The 12,906-nt window shown below is 31.7% G+C and overlaps 1 protein-coding gene across 1 annotated transcript; it reads right to left on the bottom strand.

The window, feature by feature from the left end:
• Window positions 1–927: 927 nt before the first annotated feature.
• Window positions 928–6,740, bottom strand: LOC132067412 (protein NRT1/ PTR FAMILY 2.13-like). The gene is given in 5 exon segments (XM_059460634.1): window positions 928–2,117; window positions 2,120–2,141; window positions 2,722–3,281; window positions 5,438–5,655; window positions 6,536–6,740. Coding segments are annotated over 5 exon segments (1,815 nt in total). The 5' UTR covers window positions 6,693–6,740; the 3' UTR covers window positions 928–1,259.
• Between the last annotated feature and the right edge of the window lie 6,166 nt (window positions 6,741–12,906).

The following is a 12,906-nucleotide window of genomic DNA, read 5'->3' as shown; positions in this document are numbered from 1 at the left end:
AATTCATACTTTTTCTTAAGATAATTGAGACCTTTAATACTCTTCTTTACATTAAGTGACAGGGCTACTGGGCTTTGGATGTTTTTTTATGGTTCAATTTAATTAAAAGTGGTACACCAAGTTAGCCAAATATGTAAAGAAAGAAGGAAAAATTAACCAGCTTGTTAGGCGGTAAGGGGAGGTTTTCTTATAATATATTTAAAAAAGAACTCAAATATCTTCCCAAGTTGCCATTATTGATAATCAAATTAATAAAAATTAGTAAATATCATGGTATAAAGCATCAAGTAAAATATAGATCATACGTAAGAGACCAATTAGATATGTCTTGAACCTACCTTGGTAGGTCAAGATATATATATTTTTTGTCAATATGCTTTAACTTTTGAAAATTTTCTTATAGAATTAACAAGAAGAATGGAAATCTAATTAACAAGATCGAATATATAAAGGAATACTAAGATTCAAATTCGTGATACATTAGAACATATTGGTTCTATTGTAACATAATATTTTAAGTATGTTTAATAGAACCATTTGTTCACTGTTTGACAATATCTTCCAATTAGTCCATCATCAACTCAATCATAGAGAGGAGAATGAAAACAAAACTGAATAAGCAATACTAAGTATGCCAAAAACATATCATACTTTTTATTAGGTAGATCAATTTTCCTCCTTTATTCCCGTATTTGTGCAAGTTCATACATAACTCTCATCTAACAGCTGAACTTCTCCAAGAAGTCAATTATAATTAGGCATATCCTATATTTAATAAACTAGCTTCTGCATGCACCGCACATGCATTCCGTGTGTCGCACATGCATCCATGTCAATTGTAGAAATGTTTGGCAGCATTCTGGAATTAGTCATTTGTCATTCCATCACAAAAAGAAGAATATAAAAAGGAAACCAATAAACACAGGCCAATACAAAAAAACATATCTTACTTTTCATCAGATCAATTTGTCATCCCTTATTCTCGATTTTGTACACGTTGATACATCTCTAATCTAAACCTGGACTTTAACTTAGGATATCCTATAATAAACTAAGTACTTCTAGTATATACTAATCATGCACTACTATGCTACTAAACAAGTTGCTTAATACTTCATGTCATGAAGTTCATGAACATTAGGCTTAATTCTGTCATCAACTACTAATCTAGTCTTGTACTGATATCGACGAGCAACATATATAAAGTAGAATAAATTCAGCACTCCTAATCCTGCAATAAGATAGTAGTAGTTCTCAACTTAATACTTCATATCATGAAGTTCATGAACATCAGGCTTAATTCCGTCATCAACAACTAATCTAGTCTTGTACTGATATCGACGAGCTACATATATAAAGTAGAACAAATTCAGCACTCCTAATCCTGCAATAAGATAGTAGTAGTTCTCAACTCTACCAGCATTAATATCTTTTGTTAACCAATCTGGATGTCCATGTCCCCCTGTAGTTGTATGCAAAATGTTCACTAATAAACTGCTTAAATAACTTGCAGCAGCCACTGTGCAAGAAAGCAGAGAATTAGCCACACTACTCATATTTTCAGGAAACTCCTTATTGTAAAACTCAATTTGGCCAATAATGTTAAAAGCCTCGGCGAATCCCATAAGTATTAGTTGCGGTGCTAACCACATGACTGTAATAGGTGCAATTCCGTCCGAACTATTATTCATTATAGCTGAATTCCTTCTCACTTTCTCAATTAACCCCGCGACAACCATAGACAAAATTGAAAAAACCATGCCAATTCCAATTCTTTGTAACAATGTGATCCCACCTTCAATTTTAGTGATTTTTCTGATGGGTGGCACGATTAGTCGGTCGTAGATAGGGAGCCATATTCCTACAGTGATCATTGATATAACAGAGAGGGTACCAGCTGGAATTTGGAATTTGGGGCCGAGATGACGGTCCATTTTTAAAGCTTGTGACATTGCGAATGTCCCTTGTTGTGCCACGGCTGTGAAACAAATGATCCCTGTCGCCCAAACTGGGATTATTTTGAGAAGGCATTTTACTTCTTCTATTTGTTGAATACTGCATAGCCTCCATTTATTTGAACTAGTTCCATCAGTGTTAACATCATCCTCCATCACTATACTATGTTTGCTTTGTTCAAGGACCTGAGTAAAAATAGTATATTAAGTGAGAATTAGAATATCTAACTTGGATAATTATTAATTTTGAACGAGAGTATGCTAACTCAATATAGATTGAATTTAAGTTATACATATATAATACTTAATGTAATTTAACCAACTATAGCAGATTACTCGCCTTATTACTATTAACATTTAATTTGAGTTAGCTTTTGAGTAGTCTTTTAATTGTAGTGATGATATTAGTTTTACTTGAGCTAATGGAGTACTATTTTTCCTATTGCACTCTTTAGTTTAGAAATAGTTAATCAGGGGCGGCTCAATGAAATTGGTGGCCTAAAGACAAATCTTAATAAGATATCTCAAATATATTCATAGAACTAGCTTCTCCATGTGTCACATGTGCATTTCGTCGCTGCACGTGCATCTCGTGCGCCGTACGTGCATTTAGTGCGCTGCACATGCATCTCGTCATTTCCTCTAGTCTACGTCAATGTTAAGTTTTAACAACTTCCATAATTTAAAAAACATTTGATAGGCTGAATCTAAGTAACAATTAAATAAATTGTCAAGCCAATAAATTAAATTGCAGGAGATGCATCACCTATACTTATTGGTTAAAGGGAGTTTCTTCACGATGGACCCTTTTGGTATCGGTGGATCATAAAAGATCTTGCTACTCTCATGCTCATCTGGAAACTTAAGCTTGCGTTTTTTGTGAGTCGCAACAAAAACCTGAATGATGCTCGAGAAAATACTCCTTTCGGGCTTCACATAAATGTACACTTTCGTCCCAATGAAAAATAAAATGAGAGACAAGAACATGAGCACAGTAGGGATGCCAAATCCAATTACCCAGCTCACAGAATCTTGAATATACACCACAAGAGTAAGTGCAATAATCAGGACCACTGTAAATGAAGTGTAATACCAATTAAAGAAGCTAGCAATTCCTTTTCTTCCTTCATCTGTTGTTGAGTCAAATTGGTCCACACCAAATGGGATGCTACAAGGCCTTATTCCACCAGACCCAATGGACAAAAATCCTAGGCCCATAACTAGAAAGCCCATCTGTGATTTGTTAGGCCCCTTGCATTGTTGGCCCTTGCAAGTAGGAGGGTGCAACTGAGGTAACCAAGGTATGAAGGTCAATGTCAACATTCCCTGTTAAAATAAAAGCAAACAAGAGTTATGATAAGTATTAATCGGTAATATGAGAATTTGAGTGAAATTAGCTATAATTTTACATGAAAACATATAGAGTTTAATTTTGATATTGAGAAAACTATTTACATTACTAAGTCACTTATAAAATGATTATTACAACAAATATCTAAAATAAGTAATCGATAATGTTGTAAAAATGATAATTAACCTGCCAGCACATGTTAAAATTCATAATTGTGTAATAAATTTTTGAAGCTAACGGTACATATATCTTTAACTGATACTAGCAGCAGCTATTGACCAAAGCTACCCGAAAGAAGCACAATTATATAGTGATAAAGGAGATTGAGCGTCGTGTCTCAACCTAAATTAAAAGCATACTTTAACAATTTTAGTAATTGCAAAGGTTTTTTTCCTTTTTGGGGTTGCGTGATATATGCCCCTAGCTAGGGCTGTTCACAGTTTTGGTTAAAACCAAAACCAAACCGAAAATTTAACCAAACCGAATAAAAAAACCGACATTTGGTTTGGTTTGGTTTTAAATTTGAGAAAAAAAACCGATAATATTTGGTTTGGTTATGGTTATAGTAAAAATAACCGAATAAATAACCGAAGAAACCGATAATTATATACATAAAATTTATAATTATTTATATGTATAATATTAACTTTTCATAAATAATTAAAGATATTTTATACCTTTTAATTATTAATTTAATTTTGGTCTACTTATTTTTCCATGTCTTAAAAGAATATGTCTGAAGCCCAACAAAAATGCCCAACTCTAATAAGTCGTAAAACATAAGGGTAAAAAGTAAAAATCCTACTATCTCTTTTCATTTTACATTGCCTTGAAAAGCATGTATTTGCAAATCACGAGGTATTAATGAAGCAACGTAAAAAATAATTTGAAGAATGTAGAGAGAGAATATTTGAATTATAGCTAATCATAAATTGAAAAACCGAACCAAACCGAACCAAACCGACAATAACCAAACCGGTGGTTATTATTTTACTTGGTTTGGTTATGGTTTTAGACATTTAAAAACCGACTAAATTGGTTTGGTTATGGTTTTAACCAATAACCGACCCAAACCGAACCATGAACACCCCTACCCCTAGCCACACCGAAAAGCAAAAGAATGTCATTCGTCATCGCCCATCGCTTCGTTCAAAAATTATATGCGTAGATGATATTATTTGAGAAAAAATATAAAGTAAATATTACTCCCTTATTCCACTTTATGTATCCTAGTTACTACTTGAAAAGTCAAAAGAATGCTTTTTTTCACCATATTTTTTTAAAGAGAGTTGTTAAATTGTCACACCAATTTGATCCAAATTTGGCCACACTTAAGTAAAAATTATCATAACCTCTATTGTACAATTTTAAATTAAGATAAACTTTGAGAAGAAAAGATAGAAATGACATTAAGTAAGCATAAATTATTAAATTTGACCTAAATAGTCATATGAATTTATCCCACTTGGGCCATTGTGACCAAAATAGTGTGGCAAAAGACCTTATTGTTTCCGTAATAGTTTGTTAAGATTTTAAACTGCTAATTATTATGATTTATAGTATTTTTTATGTAATTTATTAATATGAGCATTTTTTTTCAAAAACATTAAAAACTTTATGTCTGAATGCACACTGAAAATGGTTAGTTTGACCCCTCGTATATCAGAAAAATATATATATATAGTGCATATGTCATATTATCTCAACATATCCTTGAAAAATGCAAATAATGAGGTATTAATGAAGCAACGTAACAAAATAACAAAAGCCAAGGAACCCATGAAATAAATGTTATAGTGCGAGATAATAGTACCAAGGCATTACTATACGGTACTCCCTCCGTCTCAAAATATTTATAGCATTTTTCATTTACACGTCCTTTAAAAAACATTTATAAGGGTACATTTTGACTATTTTATCCTCTTAACATATTTCAAGTAGTCTCTCCTCAATAAATATCTACTCTATCAACGGTGAGAACCTATACAAGGGTAAAATGGGAAAAAATTACTTAATTTTGTCTTGATTAAATAAAACGATAAATATTTTAAGACAAGTACTTTTAGTAAGGACGGTAAATATTTTGAAACGGAAGAAGTAGCTGAGTAATAATAATTAGAGAAAAACTTACCATCATTTCAAAAACGGAGGCAAAAGCAATAGTCCAAAATCGACCGATATATGCATCCGAAATGTAAGCACCGAGCAATGGTATGAAATTAGCAACTCCAGACCATATATTAAGAACGTTGGAGGCAGACACTTGGTCCATATGAAACACTGTTAATAAAAACTGCATGAAATTTGCCAATAGTCCTACTGATGCCAACCTCTCAAATGTCTCATTTCCTGCCAAAAAATAACAACAAAACGTATTAATAACCCAACATTAACTCCACCTGCCAAAAGGACTTGAGATGCACGTGTGTGCCGTGTGCCGTGTGCCGTGTGCCGCACATAAAAACTAATTTTATTAAATGAGACTTCTTATTAAAATTTAATTTTAGGCTACTAATTCTATTGAAATTAGAAAGAAGCTTTTGAAATTTTAAAGATCAACACCGACCAAAAAGCCACAAGTGACTTTTTTTTTTCCCCCAATCTGCTTAACCTTTGGTAGGTAGAGACGTAGAGTCATTAATAATACTCCCTTCATCCCAATTTACAAAGATTTTTGAGAAAATTTGACAAACTTTGGCTAAATCGATTAGATTAAATTAATATTTTAAGATTAAAATTTATATATTTGAAAACTACATGAAAAGTACTATAATTTGCAACTTTTCTCATATAAATTTGGTGAAAAATATATCTTAAAATGTTGATTAAAATTCATACAGTTTGAATTTCAGGAAATGAAAAGTGCCACATAAATTAGGACAAAAAAAGTACTCTAAAGTGAAGTCAGAAATTCTAAAAAAGAAATTAGAAAAAATGCAAATTGACATCGTGAGTGAATACACCTAACTATTCAGGTGATACAACAATTTCTAATATATAAATATAGTGTAACTTTCGATGAGTGGCTTCATTTGAACCCTTTGAACACACTAAGCTACGTATGCCACTGTTCGGCACACACTAAGCTACGTATGCCACTGTTCGGCATATGAGCTGGTATCTGATAAAAGAATTGAGATTAGTGCAAGTTGACTTGAATACCAGCGTTATATATAAAAAAAAAGACAGGAGTTTTTGTAAGGAAACTAAGAATTAAGATGATAGTCACCTAGAACATAAGGCATAGCCCTCCATCCACCAGGCTTTCTCCGGCATGTTTTGGCCGGAGAATCACTGCCTGAGCTCTGTTTTTCCTCGTCGTACATACCATTTTCCGGCGAAGGGAAGGATAATGATGAAGACTTATTATTTTTCTTGTCCTCCATAATTGGTGATCTCTTTGTGTTTTCCTAGGAGTTATAACACTACTACAATTTCTTCTTTCAATTGACTACTTCATCTTAGTATTTATAGACTGAACTGATCAGACAATTACATGCATTATTGTGAGAATTCAATGGCGTGTATGGTTTTTAGACATCTGGAAGGTACAACATAGAGAGATAAATGATTGTGTGGCTGACGTATGCTGAGTAAGGTAGACTGATTTTTAGACCACTTTTTCTAGCTTGCACTTAATTAACTCGTACATACAATGATATTATAAAAAAAAATTATACTATCATCAGATTACCTAAAAGTTTATTGCAAATATTTTTTAGTAGCTAAGTATAAGTCAGTATGCAAAATATGGTACATGACCAGTTACAAAATAGAAATATATTTATGGGGTAATAGTGACCAAGCCTTTACTTTTTGTCAGAGATATATATATATATATATATATTAGTATGTTTACTTTTTTATATATATTTGATTTCTCTTAATAAAATTATGGCTTTACAATTGAGTAGAAAACTATTTGATATTGTTGGTGGTTATAATTAATTTTAGTCTGGCTAGCTAGTGGTAAAACAATTTGATATAGTTGGTGGTTACTAGTTATAATTTAAGCCGTTTGTTTAAAAAGGGATGCATTAGTAAATGCATTTTGCCATTTGAAATGGTGTTACAACCGTTGGAAATGTGTTTAAATTAAATTAAATAATTTTTAAAAGAAAACATCCCTTTTAAATAAAAGGATGTGTCCTTTCATTATTATCACTTATTCTATTTAAAGTCTACCATTTTGATTTCTAACGTAACTTTTCTTCTCCATGAAAAGTACTTTTTCTCTGTAAATCTTACTTCTTCTCTTATTCCAAAAGATCAAGTTACAAAGTTCTTGCTTCCCAATAGAATTTCTTCACTATTTGCTTGGTGCAGAAATTCATAAGCTTGTCATATCCACTAAAACTATTTGCATAAATCCCATAGCGATCTCGCAGAGGAGAGGAAACAAATATCGTTTTTAGAAAAACATTTCGTATGTGTTTCAAGCCTCCAATCCAGTGTTCTTTATTTATATTTTCCAACATTCTAAAAATGATATTTTATTTTGGTTTGGAGGCATTCGTTTCTTTTGCTGAGTTGAAAATTTGGTGAAGTTTGGTGAAGTTTTGACAATCTGTAGTAGTAGAATTTTTCGGGAATACAAAACTTATTCGGGAAGTTGAAGATTTTTTTCTATTTTGTTTGGATATATTACTGGAAGTTTTGGTCGTGTTTGTTGGCAGAAGAAAAAAAATTGTTTTATCTTAATTCCACCTTTTCTAGTTTGCTAGGTGTTAATTTTTCTTTCTAGAACAATTTGGTTGGTCAATCCCGTCATTTTTTGGTTTCACTGGTTACTGTTAGACTCATACCACTGAACACCAATTTTTTTATTCTTAATTTTCCTTTGCTGCCATCATCCAACAAACCTTAATTTTCTATTTTGGTCTTTAAGAGCCTGTTTGGAAAGCCACCTGGTAATTGGAATTGGTGTAATTACTACCCTAGTAATTACACAACCTAATAATTACACAGTATTGTAATTACAATGACCTATTTATTTGTCATAATGTAATTACAGTATAATTACAAGCGTGTTGTTTGGTTGCACAAGTGTAATTACACAGTTAGTTTAATTTAAAAATAAAATTTAATTATAAAAAAATTAAAAGTAAAATTTAAAAATATGTGCCTTTATAAATGATATTAAATTATTTATTTAATAATACATTGTTTCTTGAAAATATGTTAATTAATAATCATATATTTGTAACTAATATTGTAAAAAATAATTGATATATAATTCAAATTAATAATATTTTAATTTTAATTGATTATAAAAATTAAAAGCATATCTTTTTTGTGAGAACATCATGGGAATGGATGTTTGACAAAAAAAAAAGAATATTTATAAATATAATGCCATAATACTATTGAAATGTTTGAAAATAATTCTATCAATTGTAAGTGAAAAATAAATAACATGCAATGTGAAGTAACAAGTCAATAGTACTAAAGCAAATATGTTTAAAATCGAAAATATAACCTAAATTCAAAATCCGAAAGAATATCTTTAACATAATACTCTTATGTCAAATTCTAACGTTACATAAGTAAGTTTCAACGTAACATAAGTAAATACTCCTGTAATTCAAAAGAAAGGAAAAATATAAGTCAATAACCTCATTCACAATGAAATTCTACTTTAATAACATCACTTTTTATATGCCAAGTTTGCTAATGACTCATTCTTTCTAATACTAAGAGATTTAGTTTCAAAAATTAGAATATTAACACGGTTATGCTAAATGAATAAAATAAAAAACCAAAAAAAAAAAAAAAAAACGAGCAATTACATGGAACCATAAGAAGTAAAGGTTGGGAATGAGAAGAAAGGAAATGAAATATAAATTCTATAAAAAGAAAAATATATTTTAAAAATATAAATAATTAAAAAGTAAAAATAAAAAGAAATAAAAAATAAATTAAAATAAAATAAAAAAGAAATTAAATAATAGAAATAAAAATAAATTAAAAAAGAAAAGAAATTAAAATAAAATTAAAAAGAAATAAACTAATTGAGTTGCAGGTTTCATAAGTATGCAGTTTGGAACACACGGGACCTGTTTGTTGACCTTGTCTCAGGAAGTGGCACAATGTGCTCAATCTCCTAAGGGATTGACAACTTATGGGAACTGTAAGTGGTCGTTTGGTTCATGGTATAAGAGAAGTTATCGTGGCTAATTTTTATACCACGTTTTGGTATAAGGTATAAAATAATCCTAATAAATTTATACCTTGCACCAAACGTGGTATAAAAATTAGCGCTGGAATAGCCCACCTTATACCTTCTTAACCCACTTATACTGGGATTATTTTATACCATCTTTTAGATGGTATAAAATAATCCCACTGTATGGGATAAATTAGTCCCGGGATTATAATCCCGGGACTATTTCGACCAGCAACCAAACGACCACTAAGGGCATTCTAATGGACTGTGCTAGCACTGCAACTGGAGCAAGTTTGGGACTGATATCATCAAAATGTAGAACTGCAGAATTGCTGGTCCAAAATAGGCATTTTATTGCTATGATTTTGCAGCTGAGAAAGAATACAAGAGAAGCAGATTGCTACTTACAGCAGTTGCACAGTGCTACTGGTTTGTTTACAGTTTCAGTTCACCAAAAAAGCTACAATAATTTCATATTGAAATGATTGGGCAATTGGTGCATCAACGGACCAAACTTGGGACATCAGTTGGTTGACAAGAGGATTATTAGGATATAAATATTCATGCTAGATGCTCTCAATACCTCATTTTAATTTTTTCAATTTCTGGTTTTTATCACACTCATAGTTCAACATTTTGTAATGTCAACTTAAGACATGATACAAATCTTAAGTTGATCATTAGATTAATATATATATATATATAATTTTTTTTTTCAATTAGCCATTGTGGCTACAGTTGTAAAGACTCCTTAATTGTTTTCTCGGAAAAATTTATAAAATTAGCCCTAGGCACCAAAAGTAACCCTGTAATTACGAGAATTGGAGAGTGTAATTACACCCTCTCAATTACACCCAATTCCCACCTAACTGTGTAATTACCTGGTCAAACAAACAGGCCAAACTGTGTAATTACACCAAATTCCAATTACCTGGGTGGCTTTCCAAACAGGCCCTAAGGGTCTACAGTAAAAGGGAATTTGGTTTTTTGTTGCTTATCATGGATTCTGACACAATCAAAATTATGAACCAAGATTTTGTCCGTCTTGATCGTTTTGAAGTCACAAATTTCACAAGATGGAGGGACAAATTGAAGTTTATGTTGACTGCTTTGAAGATTTTTTATGTGCTTGATTCAAGTCTTACCCCAATTCCTCCACCAAAGGATGGTGATTCTGAAGAACTTAAGGCATAAAGGAAACGAGAGAGGAAGATGAATTCATGTGTAGAGGTCACATTCTCAACACACTTTCTGATCGTCTTTATGATCTCCATACTGTTGAACCTGCGGCTAAGAAAATCTAGAATGCTTTGGAATTCAAATACAAAGCCGAGGAGGAAGGTATCAAAAAGTTTCTTGTTTCTAAGTATTTTGAGTTCAAGTTTAAGGACGATATGCCTATTTTGGCACAAGTACATGAATTTCAGGTTATAGTAAATCAGTTGAGGGTTGCGAGAATTGAACTTCCTGCATCTTTTCAAGTTGGAGCAATTTTAAGAAATTGTCACCATCTTGGAAAGGATATAGGAAGAAAATTCCTCATGATTCTAAAGAATTTTCTTTGGAAGAAATTCAAAAGCACCTTCGAATCGAAGAGGAATCGAGGGAGAGAGATAAGAATGAAAATTCTTATAATGACAATAACAAAGCCAATGCTTTGAATAAGCCCTCAATAAAATTCAACAAAGAAAAGCAAAGTAAAGGAATTTCTCTTGGTCCTAAAAAAGATGAAAAGAAATTCAAGAAGTCCAACCAAGGAGGTTGCTTTGTGTGGAAAATCTGGCCATTACGCTAGAAATTGCAGATTTAGAAAGAACTAGAAACTAGAAGTGAATTTGACAACGTAAAAATGAAGAGATCGCTGCTACTGTGAGTGAGATCTACGCCATAAAAGGCAAAGTTTCTAATTGGTGGTATGATACATGTGCCACTGTTCATGTTTGCTATGACAAGTCCCTCTTCAAGACTTACAGAGAAGTTACTGATGAGCAGAAGGTTCAAATGGGAAATGAAGAAAGGTCCAAAGTTTTTGGCAAGGGAAATGTTGAACTTGCATTTACTTCAGGCAAGATGGTTACTCTAACCAATGTCTTACATGTTCCCGATATGAATAGAAATCTTGTTAGTGGGGTACTTTTGGACAAACCGGGTATTAAATCTGTAGTTGCATCGGGAAAACTAATTTTATCCTGAAATGGTGTCTTTGTTGGAAAAGGCTATTCTACTGATGGAATGGTCAAGTTTTCTGTAACCGATAATTTTATTATTAATAATAAGAATGATGCTTCTATATATATGTTGGATTCAATTTCTTTATGGGATTATAGATTAGCACATGTTTGGCCTAAGTACTATGAAAAGAATGGTTAAAAGTGGATTAATTTCATGCGACTTGAATGAATTTAAAAAATGTGAATTATGTGTTAAATCTAAACTGACTAAGAAGCCTTTTAAAAATGTTGAAAGAAATACTAACTTGTTAGATTTAATTCATTCTGATATATGCGAGTTAAATGGCATGCTAACGAGGAGGAAATAGATATTTCATAACTTTTATTGATGATAGTTCTAGATATACTTATGTATATTTGTTGAGACACAAAGATGAAGCCTTTAATACTTTTAAGAATTATAAGGCCGAAGTGGAATTTGATAAAGAATTAAAGTCTTAAGAAGAGATAGAGGAGGAGAATATTTTCCTAAAGAATTTAATGCTTTTTTGTGAAGAAAATGGTATTATTCATGAATGTTCTGCTCCTCGCACTCCTCAACAGAAGGGTTTAGCAGAAGGAAGGAATATAACTTATTTAGAAATGATTAATGCTTTGTTGATACATACTGAATTGCCATTTAATTTGTGGGGAGAAGCCCTTCTTGCTACATGTCATATATTTAATAGGATTCCTATGAAGAAAAATCAGATTACTTCATATGAATTATGGAGGGCAAGGAAGCCTAATATAGGATATTATAAAGTGTGGGGGTGTCTTGCATATTGCTAGAATAATGATCCAAATCGGACCAAGTTGGGTCCTAGAGGGATCAAGTGTGCATTTGTAGGTTATGCCTCAAATAGCAAAGCTTATCGACTTCTTAACTTAGAGTCAAATATAATTATTGAATCTAGAGATGTGGAATTTTTTGAATATCTTTTAACCTTAGGTAAAAGATTCCAATCTTCATCAATTGATACATCATTAGAAGAAACATCTCAAAAGATTGTTGAGCAATCTAGTTCACAAGAGGTTAATAATCAACATAGTGAACAAAGGAGAAGCACTAGAGATCGAAAGGCTAAAATACTTGGATCAAATGAGATTCACTCTCAACGAATTTCTTTTAATCTTGTTGAATGTAATAGAGATATAGTTGTGAGTACAATTCCAATTATTCTTCAAGTGGAAGACGATTCTAAAACTTATAAAGAAGCTATG

The sequence above is a fragment of the Lycium ferocissimum genome, chromosome 8 (assembly GCF_029784015.1).
Source record: "Lycium ferocissimum isolate CSIRO_LF1 chromosome 8, AGI_CSIRO_Lferr_CH_V1, whole genome shotgun sequence".
NCBI lineage: Eukaryota > Viridiplantae > Streptophyta > Magnoliopsida > Solanales > Solanaceae > Lycium > Lycium ferocissimum.
The sequence above is the reverse complement of the archived record's forward strand: the minus strand, read 5'-3'. Positions and strand labels throughout refer to the sequence as shown.